This window comes from Dipodomys spectabilis, unplaced genomic scaffold, assembly GCF_019054845.1.
Source record: "Dipodomys spectabilis isolate Male_0828 unplaced genomic scaffold, ASM1905484v1 ptg000501l, whole genome shotgun sequence".
Taxonomy (NCBI): domain Eukaryota; kingdom Metazoa; phylum Chordata; class Mammalia; order Rodentia; family Heteromyidae; genus Dipodomys; species Dipodomys spectabilis.
In genome coordinates, this window is record NW_024871178.1 from 141,144 (window position 1) to 160,423 (window position 19,280).

General features: G+C 47.0%; 1 protein-coding gene across 1 annotated transcript in view; it reads left to right on the plus strand.

Moving 5' to 3' along the window:
- Positions 1-19,280, plus strand: part of Efl1 (elongation factor like GTPase 1) — a 50,378-nt gene that overhangs the window by 13,417 nt on the left and 17,681 nt on the right. Inside the window, exons 7-15 of the mRNA XM_042669660.1 lie at positions 506-720; positions 4,214-4,337; positions 4,732-4,808; positions 5,388-5,524; positions 6,019-6,141; positions 8,050-8,149; positions 9,964-10,115; positions 10,297-10,463; positions 11,318-11,456. Coding sequence (XP_042525594.1) covers positions 506-720; positions 4,214-4,337; positions 4,732-4,808; positions 5,388-5,524; positions 6,019-6,141; positions 8,050-8,149; positions 9,964-10,115; positions 10,297-10,463; positions 11,318-11,456 — 1,234 coding nt within the window. The remainder of the gene's footprint in view (positions 1-505; positions 721-4,213; positions 4,338-4,731; positions 4,809-5,387; positions 5,525-6,018; positions 6,142-8,049; positions 8,150-9,963; positions 10,116-10,296; positions 10,464-11,317; positions 11,457-19,280) is intronic.

The following is a 19,280-nucleotide window of genomic DNA, read 5'->3' on the forward strand; positions in this document are numbered from 1 at the left end:
ACCCAGGCCTGTGGGCAGAGGCACGGGAAAGCCCTGCCGGGCAGACGCCGTCTGTAGAACTGGTCTGCAGGCAGGGATTCTGAGTGCGCTCCAGGGTCCCTGGAGGTGGGACGTAAGATGACTTAGGTGGACATGAAAGCGCTTGGGGGTTACAGGTGGGAAGGCAGCCTGAATAGCGTAGTGGGAGTTTCAGACAGCTGACATAAGGAGTGAGGGAGGGAAGTGAGTAATGTTAAAGCCAGGGTTCAGGGCTGCCGTTCCCTAGTTCTGAAAAAAGTTGGCACATGTTCGTATTTATGTTGAAATGATGAGCATTGCAAAAATGGCCCGTTAGCTAGTTTTGTTAGAGTTGCCGTATGTAAGTTCTTCAGTGGTGGTAAATGTCACCTTGCTCAGCCCTGTGGGTGAGGATGATTGGAACCTCTCAGGTTAGACAGTGTGTCTTCTCCCCGAGCCTGTCACGCACTTCTGAAAGACACTGACGACGTTTCGCCATCTCTCCTAGATTAACGCACTGACGGGAACTCTTTTTACATCTAAAGTCCTAGAAGAAAGAGCAGAGAGGGAGGCAGAATCCCACGTGAACGCAAGCTCTGAGCCCGGGGAGCAGGTGTATGACTGGAGCGCTGGCCTGGAAGACACAGACGATTCCCACCTGTACTTCTCTCCAGAGCAGGGCAACGTGGTCTTTACCAGCGCAGTTGATGGCTGGGGCTTTGGGTAATCCTTTAGCAACCATGTTGAATCTCTCATGGGATTTATGTACATCTGATTCTCTAAAACTTCTTTTTTTTGTCAGTTGTGGGGCTTGAACTCTGGGCCTGGGCTCTGTCCCTCAGCTCTTCAGCTCAAGGCGAGCGCTCTACCACTTGAATCACAGCCCACTTCTGGTTTTCTAGTGGTTTATTGGAGATAAGAGTCTCATGGACTTTCCTGCTCAGGCTGGGTTTGAACTGAGATCCTCAGATCTCAGCCTCCTGAGTAGCTAGGATTATAGGCGTGAGCCACCTGCACCCAGCAAAACTTCTTATTTTAGGATAATTACAGACTTACTAGTCAAGGTTGGTTGTACCTGCCATGTTCACACCTTCACGTTTTATGTCTAAGTCTTTGACCTAATTTTGGGATGTGTCTGGTCTTTGTCTAGGTTCATTTTCTTTCTGTGTGTCTGTTTAGTTACTCCAGCACCCTCTGTTAAGAAGATTGTCTTTCTTCAACCTGCCTTTGCCTCTTTGTCAAAGGCAACTTGACTTACTGATGCGAGTCTGTTTTCTTTCTGTTTCTTTGGTTTATCTGTGTTTTTCTTTACCAGAAGCACACTGTCTTAATGACTGTAGCTCTGTGGTCAGCTTGAAGTTGGTTATTGTTAGTCCACCCAACTACTGCTGCTTTGTTCCCCTTCAATACTGTGTTGGCTCGTCTGGGTCTTTTGCTTCCTGTATATAAACCTTCAATCATAGCATGTCTTGCTGAGATTTTGGGGTTGCAGTGGATCTACAGATTAAGTTGGGAAGAACTGGCATCTTGACTATATTGAACCTTCCTGTTTATGATCTTGGAGTCTCTCAGTTTGCTTAGCTTTCCAGATTGGCCCTTTATACCCAGCGCAGCTCTCTACCAGAGAGCCTCCCTCCCTGAAGTGTGTAATCACACCCACAAGTTCCCCAGGCTTAGGAAATCATTGCAGGCCCACAGCTATTCAAGTATAATTAAGGACTATATTTAGTCATTAGTTATTCAAGTATAACTGATGACTATATTTGGCTTATATCAGCGATTATGGGCCTGTCACAAATTGACTGTACCTGGGGGTTTGTCTTGCACATAGAACTGGAAGTGCCCACTCACCAGGAGAGAACAGGAAATGCACATCAGCGCGAAAGAGCAAGGCCCAGAAACTGAGCAGAATGCAAACCTTGGGAGTACTCTACCCACTTGCTGGCTTTTCCTCGTCCTTGTTTCAGGAACTTTTTCTCTAATTCCCTCTGAATAAACCTTATGTATTGCCTTGGAGAACATATGTAATAGTTTATGAAGCAGATGTTTTCTTATTTGTAATAAGTTATGAACAACCAGAGTCTACTTGGAATTTGAATGCTTATACCAAACTTAATTTAAGCAATGGATATACATTGAAGCAGAAATTAATAACCTGCTGAGAATTTGCACTTTGCATGGTTAATAGCTTGGAATTACCAGCTGTCTGGGCTTCAATTTCCCCATCTGAAAAGTAGGAATGTCAGGCTAAAATGGTTTCGAAAAATTTGTTCCATTCACAAAGTATGGTAGTCACTCACGGTGGGACATGCCTGTAGTTAGACTCCCAGGACTCAGGAGGCTGAGATTGGAGGATTTGGGAGTTCAGGCCAGGCTGGGCTACATAGCAAATTCGAGACCCCATCCCCGAAAATATGACCCATGCAGTCATCATTCAGGCGTATTACAAGTTCGAACTTAATGCTTTTCTAATTGGAGCATTCTGCCATTGAACCACAAGGTGGAGGGCTTGTCCCTCTCTTGCAGTGATCTCTTAGTTCTCTTTAACGTTTTGTATTCATCTTAGTCTAAAACGAACAGGAAGGAGCAATGGCGTGAGTCTTGAGTAGATGGAGTAAGGTAACTTCTGTGCCCCTCCCAGCTCCTGACATTCCTTGCTGTTACTAGTCAGCATGTTAGAAAAGGTCAGACCAGAGACAGGCGAGGGACACCGCTCTGCAGTCAGTGTGTCAATCTGTGAGAAGATGGTGGAAAGGAAAGCACTGGAGACCTTGCCTCCCATTTCCTCTGCGTTGTCGGTGAGGCAGAGTTGATAGCTGCAGGTGTCACAAAGGTGAAAAGTAGAAGATGGTCTCTGAACTCGTGTGTGCTGGGACCCGGTGAAGTATGATGAGTGGTTGAGTCTAGGTTTGACACCTAAATGTCTTTTACTATATCTTAACCCAGGAATATCTACTCAGAGGGAGAATATGAGGGTTAAGAAAAGCAAGAATAATCTTAAATTTCCATTTTGGGTAATAGATTGAGGCTCCAATTCTGTGAAGAAGGGACAGAGAAAGCTCTTCCTAAGAGTTTGTTTGTTTTTGTATATCAACTTCCTAGAATCCTTCAGTCACACTAGTCCCCTGGGTGGCTTGGAGGGCTAGAGAATGTGACAGATTGTCTTTTAGGAAGACAGGTAACCACTACATTAGTGAAGTCTTGGAATATAAAGTGGCTCAGATCTCTTCTGAAAATTCAGTTTCTCTGTAGGAGAAATGATTTAAAGTAGATTAAAGAATGGAGAGGTTGTCCTATAGATTATTATTTCAAAATTATGACTAATTGGGCGCAGTAATCCTGTGATGCTATAACCCTGACTGAGGCAGGGAGAATTGCAGTTCCATGCCAGCTGGGGTGAAGATTAGTGGACCCCTGTCTACCAGTTAAAGATTAGCTGGGTGTGGTGTTCCCACCTGTCACCTCAGCCTTGTGGGAAGGGAAAGTAGATCGAGGCTCTCAGTCCGGTTCTACTACATCATCAACCCAAGACTGTTGAAAAAGTGAGGGAGGTACAAAGGGCTGGATTCATGCTTAGGTGTTGCACCTGTCTAGCGAGCATGAGGACCAGAGCCCAAATGCCAGAACTGCCAAAAAATTTCAACTAGTGACAGAAAAACGAGTAAAGGCACCAAATAATAGTGGGATTGGTTTCTGTGAATAAATATGTTGTGGGAAAAAAAGCCAGGCACCAGTGCTCACACCTGTAATCCTTGCTATTCAGGAGGCTGAGATCTGAGGATTGCAGTTTGAAGCCAGCCCTGGCAGGAGAGTCCATGAGACTCATACCTCCAATTAATCATCACAAAGCTGTGGCTCACATAGTAAAGTACTAGCCTTGGGCAAAAAGCTCAGAGATAGCACCCAGGGCCTGAGTCCAAGCCCCAGGACCAGTATACACACACACAAAAGAATGAAAAGCGTAAAAGACAAGATTTTTGAAGGACGGATGTATGTGCCTGTTTGATGCCTATTTGCATGTGTTTGATCACAGTGGCCTGAGCACACAGGCAACTATCTTGCTGTAATTGATAGCATTACCTGTGTAATATCTTTGTGTGTTGCTGTTCTTTCTGTAATACACGGAAAGAATTATGGACAATACATGGCACAGAAATACTCAAGTGTTACCCAGGTTTATTGTTTTTACCAATAACAGCTCTTGGTTTTCTTCCAGAATTGAACACTTTGCCAAAATCTATAGTCAAAAAATTGGCATCAAAAAGGAAGTTCTTTTGAAAACTTTGTGGGGAGATTATTACATAAATATGAAGGCTAAGAAGATTATGAAGGCCGATCAGGTAATGTGATATATGACCCTTTGGTCACTGAAACCTATACTCTCTTTGATTATCTTTAGTAGATATCATTTCGGCTTTAGTTCTTATGGGGGAGTTCACAAGGGAATGTATAGTCCTGTTGAATTCAGAAAGACTTAGGAGTCGCATATACAAGTTATTATTTGTATAGCGTCCTGGGTCCTTATAAAGGATCCAGATGGTCACATTGTTTTCCGGAAGGCAAGAGAGGTCAGCTGAAGAATGTGGATAATGGACTCTTTACAACGTTCTTACAACCACTTTCATCTTGCTGTCGAATAAACATTTCTGAGTAGAAATGAGCCATATGGATAGTAAAATATGAAAATGCCTAATAAGTGTTCAGGACCCTAAACCCTTGTATTCTTTTGTACAGGCCAAAGGAAAGAAACCTTTATTTGTGCAGTTGATCCTGGAAAATATATGGAGCTTGTATGATGCTGTCTTGAAAAAGTAAGACTTGTAAGATGGTCTCTGGGCACCGTCCTTGTTGACCAGGCAGTGTTAGGAAGCTGAGAGAGATCAAGACAGCGAGCAGAGGACAGGGCCCAGAGTCCATGTGGCCCCAGCACAGGGGGCAGAGGTGGGCAGAGCTGCAGTATTCTGCGCTGCAAGTGGGGCGATGCAAGGGTGAAGACGCAGGGCTTTGCTTTTAGAAACCCAGTTTTTAAAGTAGTCATTGTAGCAGAAAAGGGTGCTCGACGTCTCAAGTCGCTAATGAGAAACTTGCTGTGCTTCTGTGGTTTACTTTCTCGGTTATTCCCAAAGCAGAATCATAACTTCTTAGCATTCACTGATGAAGCTACTTTCCCTGTCCTGGGGGCTTTGAAAGGAGCTCATTTGGAAGTGTCAGGGCAGAGGATAGGAGGCCCCTGCTGTGCAGGTTACTTTTGATTGTCATTAGCTGGGTAGGTAGGCAGACAGACAGACAACACATGAGGGGAAAAAATAACGTCAAATTAGTACTGAGCTCTGTTGCCACTTCCTGTTCATACCTGTGTATTCCTTTTTCCCATCTCATTTTTACTACAGGGATAAGGAAAAAATCGACAAAATAGTGACTTCTTTAGGACTGAAACTTGGAGCCCGGGAGGCACGACATTCAGACCCCAGGGTGCAGATCAACGCCATCTGCAGCCAGTGGCTTCCCATATCCCACGCTGTTCTTGGTATCCTTTGCTTTAATGGGTCTCAGCACCACGTCCCAGCCCAGGTGGGAAATGACGCACTCCAGCCCAGAGTCAGTTTTCTCTGTGAATTCAGAGTTCTACCTGGACACTGTGCTTATTAACACTTGAAAGACTAATAGGCTAATATTGATTTTTTTTTTTTGCTTCTGTTTGATAAGCCTGAAATGAAAATATTTTCCCTAAGATTTACATGTAAGTATATAATGTGCACGCTAGTATAATTAACTTTCTTTTAAGGTCTCAAACCAGTTCACATGCTGAGCTCTGTTGACCTCATTTCTTCCATGGGCTGTTAGTGAAGCTGTCTGTCCTGAGCTGTGGTTCCTAAGCTCCCTGAGAGTGCGGGTGGCCGCCTTACAGCCCAGGCTTTACCCGTGTGAGTGTCCACTGCTGCCTCAGTGTGGAGCACTTGGTGGGTCTGCTGTCCTGGTGAAGGCACCGGCTCCGTGTTTGTCCTTAACGACAGGCTTCAGCTATGGTGTGTCAGAAGCTGCCCAGTCCTCTGGAGATTACATCAGAGAGAGTGGAGAGGCTGATGTGTGCGGGATCACAGACGTTTGACTCCCTTCCGCCAGAAACCCAAGCCCTGAAAGCAGGTGAGATGGCGATGAGCATGCAGAGTGACCCGTGTGTTGACTGTCCTCAACCGCAGGCTGCTCCAGACCAACTCGCTGACTCGGAGCCACGCGAGTGGCAAAAGGGCCTTTGCCACGTGTCTAAATCCACCAATAGACAGTTTCACAGACGGCCATTTCACCAGCTCCCTACCACCACCACCAAAGTTTTGTTCGCCCAGCCTGTTACTCAGCCACTGGGTGGGTGACCAACCCATTTTTGTGCTAATCTCGTTTCGTAATCAGGAATGGCTTCCCTGAAGTGTGCGACACTACTGTGGCTGTGTCCTCAGGGACAGGACAGATAGGTCAGGAGCTGTGCTGCGTATCAGATGCCCCGTCCCAAGCGCTGGGTGCTGCGTGTGTCCACTCCACAGCTCTTTTCTTCCCATTCTGTTGAACTTGCAACCTCCACACCCGCGGCTACTCCACTGCCGTTCTTGGGTCACTAGTGACTCGCTCTGTTAGCGCTAACGGCAGGTTCTCCATCATCTCACCATTCCTTGTCACCCGTCAGTCACCTCTGCATGCTTTTCTCCGTCTCCTTTATCTCTTTTGGTTCTGAGTCTTTTATACCTCCTCTCTCTGCCTGCCTTTGCACTTTGGGATTTCTGCAGGAGCCACTCTGTCTTTGGACCTCACTTGCTTTATCTGCAGTCAGTCCTTTGTGAGTCCATCCAGTCTCGATACTTGAGTGGATATTCATATGCTCATCGTTTCCCACATCTCTGCGTGCAATGCGCAGACAGTGGCGTTCCGTGAATGCCGCCCCTGTGTCCAGTTTGCTTACTCCCCCCTCTCCCCTCAGCCCAATCTAAGAAATGCTTCAAACTTAAGTATTCCAAAGTGACCTTGTCCTTCTGACCTGGCACAGAGCCTCCTCTTCCATCTCAGAAGTATTGGTGTCAGCCCCGGCACACCTCACATTCCTGCCTGTCTGTCAGCAAAGCCTGTCTGTCCTTCCTTTGAAAAACATCCGAGATCCAGTTATATTCCAGCATTTCCACTTCTGCTCCCCGAGCCAAGTAACTGTCACTGTCACCTGGCTGCCGTAATACATTCTGACGCCCCAGCTTCTGCTCATGCTTTCCTTGGCGTTTTGTCTGTACTGCAGCAGAGTGATCTTGTTAACATGAGATAGGGCATGTCACACCAGTCCTCGGAACCTTCCAGAGGTTTCCTGGCAAAGCTTATTTCCTGTAGAGCATTTCTTAATTTTTTTTTTTTTTTGGCTGTTTGTGTGTGTGTGTGTGTGTGTGTGTGTGTGTGTGTACAAATTGTTTTGATTTGGAGTTTTTAAAAAAGTGACTAGCCCGTGGCTTTATGCTTTCAGTATACATAAAAAAAAAAAGGCACTGTGTTGTTATAAACGTGTATTAAAATATATATTTAGAGAGAGTTGACATCTTTATAGTACTGAATCTTTAAATTTATTCCTAAAACATTTTGTTACTATTGTGACATATTAATGTTGTTTTTCTTTTTTAACTTGCTATTGTGAGCGATTGGAGAAACTGTTGATTTTTGTTTAACTACTTTATTGACTCTTGACCTTTGATAACATCCCATAATTGTATCTGTTCTTTGTAGAAATAGGGGAAACATTCACTGGGGGTCATTGTGGGTGGTTCGCCCCTTTCCATAGCTATAGCTCTGATGTGAGAGCACCCAGCCATATCAGCTTTGTTCTCTCTCTTTCTTTCTTTCTACTCTCTTGCTCTTTCTCTCCTGTTCTTTCCTCGCAGTATTTTCAGATGGAAGTTTATCATAGTTGTAAAAAGTCCCACATTCAGGTGATGCTGTATTCTAAGCATCTTAATTGCTTTCCAGAAAATCTGGGGTTTTGATGATGGGAAACAATAATGACGTATTTGCCTGCTGTTTGTTTAGCTTTTATGAGCTGTGGGAGTGAGGACACGGCTCCCGTCATTATCTTTGTTTCCAAAATGTTTGCCGTGGATGCCAAGGCCTTGCCTCAGAATAAGCCCAGGTAAGGCAGAGAGGGTGCTGGGCTGGGCTGGGCACTGGGTGCGTTGGAGGAGCAGGGGGGCACAGACCATGCCTCCCCACTCCCAGCTTTCAGATGGAGCCCCTTCTCGGGACAACAGCAGCTGGAAATAGTCCTGGTCCTTGGAGTTCCGCTGTGTATAGGAGACAGCTGCTGAAACCACCCCTGGGTTGTCCACTTAAGCCGATGTAAACCTGAAGAATGGCAGTAGTGGTATAACAACAGCTGGCCGTAACAGAACAGGCCCAGAAAGAGGCAGCCAGACCCCCGTCTCCTCTCCCTCCACCCCAGTGAGATTGGGAGTGTCTGGTAACCTCTGCCTTTCTGGGTACATTGTGAAGGCATATGTGGTAGGTGTGGAGAGGGATTACTTCTCACAGTCCAAAGTCTTGATTGAGAGCTTTCTGAACCCTGCATCACCTGACTTTTATATGAATCCTCCTCTCATCTCTTCTGACTCCTCGACTAGTTAAGTCCTAGTAATCTTCTGTGGAATTGGTAATAAGGAACAGAGAGTCTGAGCTAGAATGCTATGGAGTTGAGTTTAGCTCCTCCATTTGATATCTGTGTTGTGTAAGTTTGACTTAAATTTTCCATGTCTCAGGCTGGGAAGGTGGCTCAGTGGTAGAGCGCTTGCCTCGCATGCATGAGGCCCTGGGTTTGATTCCTCAGCACCACATAAGCAAAAAAAGCTAGAAGTGGCGCTGTGGCTCAAGTGGTAGAACACTAGCCTTGAGCTGAAGAGCTCAGGGACAGCACCCAGGCCCAGAGTTCAGGCCCCACGACCGACTTCCCCTTCCCCCTCCCCAAAAAAATTTCCATGTCTCCATCTTCCCGTGTGTGACACAGGGCTTTGTGTAGCTCATTTCACTATGGTGATCATGTGCTGGAAGGCACAAGGTAGCAACACAGCCCACCCTTGCAGATACTATCTTGGGTGGTTTTTTGTTTTATGTTTTTTTTTTTTTTTTCAGTCAGTTGTGGGGCTTGAACTCTGGGCCTGGGCGCTGTCCCTCAGCTCTTCAGCTCAAGGCGAGTGCTCTACCACTTGAGCCACAGCACCACTCCTGGTTTTCTGAGTGGTTTATTGGAGATTAGAGTCTCACAGCCTTTCCTGCCCGGGCTGGCTTTGAACTGTGATCCTCAGATCTCAGCCTCCTGAGTAGCTAGGATCACAGGCGTGAGCTACTGGCACCCGGCCTCTGTTGGGTGTTTAGCAAGAATCCAGACATGTGGAAAGCTGCCTCAGGATTACTTGAAGGAACAGCTGCAGTGTTAAGCCCAGGGGGGAGGAGGTAGAGGAAACATGGATGCAGCTGACCACCCCGCAGACACACATGCCCATCTGCAGCTAGCCTTGTCGGCTTGATCACTTGTGAACCTAACACCGGTGCTGATCATGTAAATCTGACCTTGCAGACTCAGCCTCACCTTCTACCCTTCCATCTAACTGCCATTCTCCACAGACATAAGGGAGAAAAAAATGCCAATTTCTTATTGAGGCCTTTTACGTAGTATTCCAAGCCTTGGTATTGGTTATACATTCCCTTCCTTCCCCCTGGTCTCTTAACTCTGAAGAACTTTGGGCATCTGAGAAGGTGCCATGTTCTTGCACCGGGCTCTACTTGGAGAGCCATTGTCAGAAAGAACCTGATGGGCCGGCTCTTGTCTGCTCTCCCAGGGAGAGCCTTGGAGAAGCCTCTGCCTGGGGGGCAGTGGGGACTAACCGCGTCTCATCCAGCTACACCAGGCCTGCTGTCCCCTCTCTTCTGAAGTTGCCTGTTGATGTCCTGTAGGCCTCTCACACAAGAAGAGATTGCTCAGAGACGGGAGTGTGCAAGGAAAAGGCATGCAGAGCGGCTCACAGCCGCACAGGGTCTGGCGCCCACAGAGGCCAGCCCCGACGGGAGCACCCTTCAGACAAGCCCACAGGAGCAGGAGCCAAAAGGTACAGCGTTCCTGCACAGGCCTCGGCAGAAACCTGACTTTGCATCCTTGAGCTTCGTCGTGGTTTTTGTCAGTTTTTCTTTTCATTCTTGGTGTCGCTCGTGTTCATTGTCCCCACTGTCCCCCGCAGTCCCCCGTGAAGATGATGCTCTGGCCACTCAATACCCCTCTGCTTCTGGCAGGTGATGAGCAGGAAGTGGAGAGTGTGGCCCCCACCCCTGTGCCCCAGGAAGAAACCAACCAGGAGTCTTTCATTGCATTTGCTCGAGTGTTCAGTGGTGTGGCTCGAAAGGGAAAGAAGATTTTTGTTTTGGGGCCCAAGTACAGTCCTCTTGAATTTTTGCAACGGGTAAGAATTAGAAGTTAAATGTTAGAGTGCTGTTTGTGATGACTTTTCATAGTGGCTGTGCAGTAAGTAGACAGTTGGTGAACTCCTAGGTGTGAGTCTCCAGGTGTGAACCCACAGATGTGAATCTCCAGTATGGAACCTTAGGTGTGAATCCTCGGGTATGAGTTCCTGGGTTTGGGTCTCCAGGTGTGAACTCCCAAGTATGAATCTCCAGGTGTGAACCCCTCAATGTGAGTCACAGGTGTGAACCTGTGGTGTGAATCTCTAGGTGTGAACTCCCAGATATGAGTCCAGGTTTGGACCCCCAGATGTTAATCTCCAGTATGAAACCTTTGGTGTGAATCCCCAAGCATAAATCTCCATGTGTGAGCCCCGAGGTATGAACTCCCAGTGTGAATCCTGAGGTGTGACTCTCTAGGTGTCAATTTCCAGATGTGAACTTCTAGGTATGAACCCTGAGGTGTGAATCTCTAGGTATGAGAACCCCTAGATGTGAATCACAGGTGTAAACCCTGAGTTGTGAATCTCTAGTTGTGAGTTGCCAGGTGTGAAATCTCTAGGCGTGACCCTCCAGATGTGACTCTCCAGGTTATGAACCCAGGGGTGCTGCTGTGGATAGTGTACATAGCTCCCTTGGTAGCGTTAGGAAAGTGCCAGCACATGAGCCCTTTTTAAAAAAAAAAAATTAGAGGTTTTAGTATTGCAGATTTTCTTCACAGAGTGAGGCATTTCAAATCACGTTTCAGTTTCACATGCAAAGGGGCTGAGCCTCATTACTGATAAATAAAAATAACTCTGTGCATGCTAATGAATGAGCACCTTCTGCTTATCCTGCATCATCTTCCTTTGCCCAGGTGCCGTCTGGCTTCTCGGCGCCGCTGGATGACCTCCCCCCAGTCCCTCACATGGAGTGCTGTGTGCTGGAGAGCCTGTATCTCCTCATGGGTCGGGAGCTGGAGGAACTGGAGGAGGTGCCCCCCGGGAACGTGCTCGGTAGGTGATCCGGGTCGCATCCGTGTATGCCCAGCTTACCCAGTGTGCCTCTAGAAATTTGGGGAATCGTTGAAGGCGGTAACTTGGCCGTTTTTCCTCATCTCTTGTGTTTGAGTAATCAGCATGCGAATCTGTTGCTTCCTATTCTGTACTCGCTCTATTGCTGCGGTGACTCGCTAATGCTCCGGCCTCACGGGCTCCGTTTGTTTAGGAAAAAGGGAGAATTCCTCATACAAAGTCTCTCAGATGACTGAGACATTTTTGGTCCCAAATTTTAAGAAACTATTGTAGTGCAGAAATGTGTTTAGCTTACTGCCTTCCCCCATGTTTTTAAGTCTTTTAAGTATTGCCTTCCTATCAGCTATTTGGTTTTTTTCTATGAATATTTTTCCTTGTCTCCTTAGTAGTTATTGCCTACTTGATTTCTGCCTCTCTTGGAGGGGCTTAGTGCTACCCCAGAGATTCAGATTAAGGCGTTCCTTTCTGGAGTCAGGCTCTGGGGCATACATTATCTTGCCGTGTCCTGTCCTTTAAACCCCTTGAAAAACTTTCACCTTGAAAATGGTTTAGTGATTGCTTGGGCTGGAAATTCTCTTCAGATTTTAAGAAGAGGTCTAGGCTATTGGCCTAGAATATCTAGGGGTTTGTCTGGAATTTGTAGACCTTACAGAAGTTTGATAAAGCATTTTATAACCATCCTGCAGAGATACATTCTTTATTTTTAAATTCATAAAATTGAAAAAAATAATTGGCTTGAGATCACTAGAATTTCTAGCTTCTTTTCAGTGTGAACTATTCTTTCCACCCCTTTGGAAATCTCTCCTGAACCTTAACAAGTGGTTTCCTTTATGAGTGCCGCCGGCAGCTTTATCGGGAAGGTCACTGGGAGATTGGAACACACATCAGCCCTCCTTGGGACACTGCGCTACACAGGCTCGGTCTGGTTAGTTGCTTGATGGAGGACGGCAGGGAAGACCCGACAGGATGGAGAGTTGTGAGAGGGTGATTTTCATTGTGTGTCCTCCAGTCAGGGCCCCCTGTTCATGTTGGTGCTCGAGGTTGCAGGACCCGTCAGTCTCTAGAGTTAGGTGAGGATAACAACCACCTCTTTCTCATCTGCCCCTCCAGGTAGCCTTGGCTGTGCCGTCACACAGTGTGAAAGTAGTGGGCGCTGGGTGAGAGTGACTAAACGCTCCTGGTTAGTCACATTCACCAGGTGAGAATGAGGTGGACAGACACAGGGGACCGAGGAGCAAAGGCCAGGTATCGCCTGTAAGACTTGTGGCGGCACGGAGATGAACACTGGACTATGGGGCTGGGCTTCACTCCACAGGAAGCCCAGGGTCACGCTGATGGCTGTCCCACGTCACCAGAGGGCTGTAACCCTCAGCCTGGCACTGCTGTCCCCGTGGGACTAGAGTGGACGCTTGAGTGTCCAGGGACCGCATCTGCATGGCGCACAGGAAGAGGGCACACGGGGCCTGCACACATGCACGTGCCCTCTTGAGGACTTGTGTCTGTGTTTGTGGTTTTGCAGTTCTGGCCAGGTTTGTCAGGCCTTGCTGTCTCCACTGCTTCAGATGAGGTCTTCAGATGAGGTGTATTGGGATGTGGATGTGCTTAGCAGAGAGCCAGTCCACTCTGCCTGCCACCCCCTCCACGACCCTCTCCCACCTTGTGATCCAGCCCTGTGTTCACATTAACGGCAAGAACCCAGAGGTCTGTGAGTTTAACATTAAAGAAGGTAAGGCCATGCTGGCCACTTCGATTGTTTTCCCAGCTAAGCTTTTAACTCTTCAGGCTTCTGTTTCTTAATGGAAAGCACGCCTCAGCAATGAAGGATTTGTACCCTAGTGTTCACTCAGGGACCCATAACTGCCTCGGGATTATTGCTCGGCTGCACTGACAGCTCACGTCCCTGTTGGTGTCAGACGATCTCGAACCAGCCGCCCGCTCTGAGCAGTAGACTAGTGCTGCCTGGCACCTTTCACTTGTTCATTGATTAAAGTTGTGGACACTATGCTAACAGTAAGTTATATGAGCAGCAAATATTTATTAAGCCACGCTTTTGTCAAAGCTAGCAGTAGGTTTAAGACAGATAGAAGGGACAGGGAGTCTGGTGTTAAGAGCCGGGAAGAAGGAGCCCTGGGGCAGGCCAGCGCCCGGAGAGGATGGTGAGTGCTGGGGTCCCGCCTGCCATTTGCAGGGTTCTGGCCGCTGACCTCTGCAGGGCAAACCACTGGGCCTAAACTGAAGGTGAAGAGCTGTCTCTGTTCCTGTGGCGTCTGATGAGGGGAGCTAGAGTCTGGAATCTTCCAAGGTCTTTACTGTAGTGGCAGGAGGTTGATGCTACTTCTTGGGACCCTGGTTAGGAATGGAACTGAGGCCTTCCTTCCAGCCTGGTGTCAGGGTTGGCAGGTTGGCACCCACGCTGGGGCCGGGGTGCCCCCCAGGAGTGAGTCCCTGTGACTGGCCCAGACTCAGGCCTTTTGGTGGGGTTTGGAGCAGCCACGCGCCCATCACACGGGACTTCCTGTGTCCGGGACACGCAGCACAGCGTGAGGCAGAGGTGTGCACAGGGATCGTGGCCAGCTCGGCCAACTCGGAAGAAAGTAGGGCTGATACCCATATGCTTTTCATCAGAAACAACTTTACCCAGTGCAAATGGAAAACAAATCGTTGCAAAGGAAATGAGAACTTTATATGGCATTCTTGGACAGTTTGGTGTCATGTAGTCAGTGTCTAAAGGACCTGAGAAATGCAGGCTTCACATTTGAACGCAGCTGTAACTCATTTGGAGAACTCCTGTGTAGTGATGAGTATGGAATGGACTTTGTGGTCTGGAAATAGTTGATTTAAAGTTTAAAATCACCTAATGCCAACCTGATGTTTGGATGTGACTGGAGACTTCTCTGTGCTTCACACACAATAGCCTTTTGTTGAATTCTGACTGGGAATATCTGAGAATATGTGTTTGCTACTGGCTTCTGCGAAAATGTGAGGGGATATTCAATTAGGATCCAAGTCTTTAGCCTTTTCGTACCTACGTTTAGATCTCTTCCATATGGCTGGACCTTCACGGACATGAGAAAACATGACATTCCTCTTCTCGCAGCATGCGGGGAATGACAGATATTAATGTGTGTCTTAGTGAGTGGATTTGAGTTCGCCTGGCTAGGGGTTGGGCTGATAATAGTTCAGTGTTGGTCATCAGTGTGGGCGTGAGCATGGAACAGGGAAGCCCTTATGCACGTGGATGACCTAGGAGGGAGACACTCGGAAGGATCTTACTGGCAAATTTGACATAATTTATTCTGGAGTGAAATCTCAGCAGTGCATGGCTCTTAGGACAGGTGCTTTACTAATGTTTAGTTTATTTACTAGAGAATTTATTTTAAGTGTGTGTTATTTTCTCCTGGAGACAGTATTTTGTTTTGTTTTTTTGTTTTTTTTTCTTTTCTTTTTTGGTACTGGGGATCGAACCCAGGATGTTGAACTTGCTAGGCAAGCCCTTTGCCACTGAGCTACAGCCCAGCCCCTGGAGACAGTATTTTAATCCACAAAATCCACAAAAAGCTAACAGTTTTGCTAGTCTCTCTCTCTCTCTCCCCCCCCCCCCCCCATATACTTATTTATTTATTTGTCAGTCATAAGGCCTGAACTCTGGGTCTGGGCGCTGTCCCTCAGCTCTTCAGCTCAAGGTTTGAGCCACAGCGCCACTTTCAGCTTTTTCTGCTTATGTGGTGCTGAGGAATCGAAGCCAGGGCCTCATGCATGTGAGGCAAGCGCTCTACCACTGAGCCACCTTCCCAGCCCCGTAATTTTAATAGTTCAAGAGAAAAGAGAAAATAATAATTTTTAAGTTAAGTAACCAGCCGGGCATTGGTGGCTCCACACATATGGTCCTGGCACCTGAGGATTGCTGTTCAAAGCCAGCCCAGGTAGCGAAGTCCAAGGGTCTCTTATCTCCTACTAACCACCAAAAACTGGGAGTGGAGCTGTGGCTCAAGTGGTAGAGTGCTAGCCTTGAGCACAAAAGCTCAAGGACAGCACCCAGGCCCTGAATTTGAGCCCCAGGAATGCACAGGCACAGCTCTTCCCTGAGGGGTTCGTGACCAGGTCTGCATCCTGTGGAGTAAGATCTAGTGAGTCCTCCGACTCCCCTCCCTGGAGGTTGGCCCTTTTTTCTCTCCTGCTCATCTCTTCCTCTCCCCACCCTCCACCCCTCTTTTCCAAGTGGCTTTGATGTATCCGTGCCCCCTCGGCCCTGACATCTATCTGTAGATTGTTGTAGGTGACATTCAGACAGCCGTGTAGGAATCTCCTCTCTCCAGAGAGCTCCACGCACCATGGGCAGCTTTACAACAGTTCCCATTGGCTGCCGAAGGTCCTAGTGGCGGTGCCTCCTGGAGGTTGAGCACCGCCTGCTCCCGCTCCGCTCCGGCAGGTTGGAAAGCCCAGGGGACGGTCCTCATTGACACTGTCTTGGTTCTTTGGCTCACAGACACTGTCATTGACACTGTCTTGGTTCTTTGAGCCAGCTGCCTGCTCCGGAAGTCTGTCCCTGGATGACAAAAGGTAGCTGGAGCCCTTTCTAACAAGGGCTGCAGCTTCACGGCTGAACACAAGGGGGCAGCCTTCCTCACAGATTTTCATCGACTCACACAAAGGAACAAAGGCTGTGGCTCCTCTGCACCCCAGTGCCCACATTTAAGCCGGGTGGCCCCCGACTGTGATAAGCCATGGGAAAGGCACTGGAGTGCCCAGTGGAGGCTGGGTGGAGTTTTGTGGTCAGGCTGGGGTCTGTCAGCCCGGAGAGTCTGTACATGGTAGCAGGCAGTGTGTCCCGACTCTATGTTTCTCCTCTTTGGTTTCCTCTTCATCTTAGAAAATGAGTTTGGTTGCTTCTAGGTGGAAAGCACATTATTATGCAAATCTGTGCCACTTAGTGTGTAATGAAGCCGAATATGAAATGTCACCAGTATACCAATCTTCAGGCAATTAGAAGCACATTGTCGCAAGTTTTGTTCTCTGTCCCCAATGGCTGTATGTTAGTTTACTGCAGCTCAGCACATAATTGCATTGATGATCATATTTCAAAGCACTTAGGTCAATGGCATCAAGTGCAGAAGTGAAGCAAAAACTGTCTTTCCTTTGCCCTTGTATCTAAATTCTTGTTCTTATTTGATACTGTATTGGCTGGAAGAAATCATATCTTTTGAAATCTAAAGATAACCTCCCAATCCCCTAGGGCTAGAGGGAGGAGACAAGGGTGAAAAACTGAATATTTTAGGCCTCAAAAGAAAGCCATAATTAGTAGATTTATTATATAATAGTTGTATATTCTTCGTTAATTGATAGTATTAGAAATGCCACAGTTACCAGTGTACTTAAAATACGTTCTGAAGTGTATCTCACCAGCAATTATTTAACACTACATGTCAGGAATTCAGCCAGTTCATTTTACTTTTACCCTCTTTTCTTAAGAAAGAAAATGACAAAATGATAAATGTATCATCTTCATCTTGCAGATGAAAAAACTAAGATGGAGAGAATTTTAACTTGCTCAGCTTTTCCTCAGACTTTCAGAATATCTTCTGTCTTTGGAGTAACTTTCAGTATTTATTAGATTTGAGTCTGGCCCATGGAAGTCTGATTTGTATACATTTGGACATATTTGTAGCTTTTAAAAAATAATAAATTTGAAAATCAGTTATGCAGTTAGACAACTTTATAGTTAAAACCAGGTTAAACTTATGATGAAATTCAAAATTATCTTTTTAAAGAGCCAGCAGATGGAAGGTGACAGTCGCTGTTGTAATTATAGGTAATTTAATGTGCTATATTGAATTCCACATGATACAGTGCCACCGAACCATGACCAGCAGTCTGCCAGGCACCACTGTGTCCCCTGTCTCTCAGTCCATCAATTCTGTTTCCTCAGGAAATGGAGATTGCAGTTCAAAATCAGCCCAGGGAGCCTCTTATCCCAATTAACCACCAAAGTTCTGAGGAATGGCTCAACTAGTAGACCATTGACTTTAAGCTGAAAGAGCCAAGAGAGAATTTGAGGATTTGAGTCCCTGAGTTCCAGCCTCCCTTCCTGCCCGCCCCCTGCCCTCCCCAGGGGAGGGGGAGGGAGGAGGGGGACAAATCTGAGGCTCTGTTCTGTGCACGCATCCTGGGTCGCGCGTGTGCACCCTAGTTTGCTTTCTGTCTCCATGCCTGAACACTGGGCTTGAGGATGTGGAGAGGAAGCCGTGTGCTGCACCTGCTTTCCCCATCCCTCCATTTTGGAAACGTGAGGGGCTGGTCTTCACGGTTAGAGGCCTCCTGCGCTGTGCCTGCTGTCTTGGAGGAGATTCTCAGAGTGCCTTCACTCTTGCAAACACCGGTTTGGATGATGAATTCTGTGGTCTCTGTTGTAACTGATACAGTTTTGTCCTGATTTTATGTTAACGGCTGAAGTGTGTATTTGACCGTACCAGTTCTCCATTGGCTTGGGAAGGCATTTCCTATTTCTGCTTCTGTGAGTTGCTGCCTTGTTCATATTTTAGATCATTCTTTAAACATGACACTAAGATGTTCTCATTTGTGTTCCACCAATTTAAGACTTAGACTCTCTAAATTCTTAGAGGATGACCGTGCTTCACTTTGATGTCTCTGAACATTGTGGAAGGGACCTCCCTCAGGATGAACTGGGGCTGAGTGTGGCTGAGGGTCCAGTCTGCCTGGCTATGCGTACCCAACTCGGGGACAGCCTCTTGCGCCCCTCTTCTGTGCTCTGCGCACTGCCACAGAGCTTTGAGTGAAGTCATTTTCAACTGGAATTCTTCCTCTAAGACCACTCAGCTCCCGGCCCACCGAGGTGGCGGGGTTAGGGACTCCCAGTGTGCAGGCGGGCAGGCCGCTCGCCGGTCCAGTGGCCAGACTGTCCTGGGGTGGGAGAAAGGGAAGGCACCCTCAAGGCGTAACGGGGACAATGCAGAGAACTTGAAGGAAGTCGGGTTGAGCTCACAGTGCACGGAGCTGTGTGCTTCTAGGGCTGCGTTTACCCTGTCCATTTTGAAGTGGAAGTTAGGCATATCCAGTAACAATCAGCTATGACCAGAGGAGGGAAGAATGACATTTTGTAAAATTCAAGTTACAAAATATGGTCAGTCCTCTGACAGACCATTCATTGTGCTTGATGAGATGAGTCTCTTTCCTCTGCCAAATTTGACTCCAGCCAAGTGTCTTCAGGTTAGGCAAAATGAGGAGAAGTACACCGTTGTGAAATGTAACAGTGCTACAGCTTCCTATGAACAAATGTTTTCCCCCTGCTTTTTAGTAGCAAAAATGAATTGTATGCTGTTTTAGCCTATTTTGTTATTCTGTTTTTATAGATGCGTACAAAGTACCACCTTGACAAACATGTTTGATAGCTAGAGAATATAGTTATTTTTCACTTGTAAACAAAGCTGGCCAGTTTGTAGTAGGTACATGTAGAGGAGGCTCCGGGCACTCTCGGCCTGGGATCCTAGGTGAGTGTCTACACTAACAAGGCTGCTCAGAAGTACGAGTTCAGTCAGGTTTCTTTTGTACAGCAAAGCCTCTGTCAAGTATACTTAATCTCTAGGTCCACCATTCCGGTTTTAGGTCCAGTACTGACACAACCTAGCACAGTTCTGGGCTGCCTTGTTTCTTTTTTAAACAGTTACATAGCTTGAATTTTTGTTGTAAAAGTAATACCAGTTCTTTGTTGACAAGTGTATCTGTTATATTATTTCTCATGAATTTCTAAAGTAATACATGATTTTTGCAAAATCCAGACACTCACAGAAA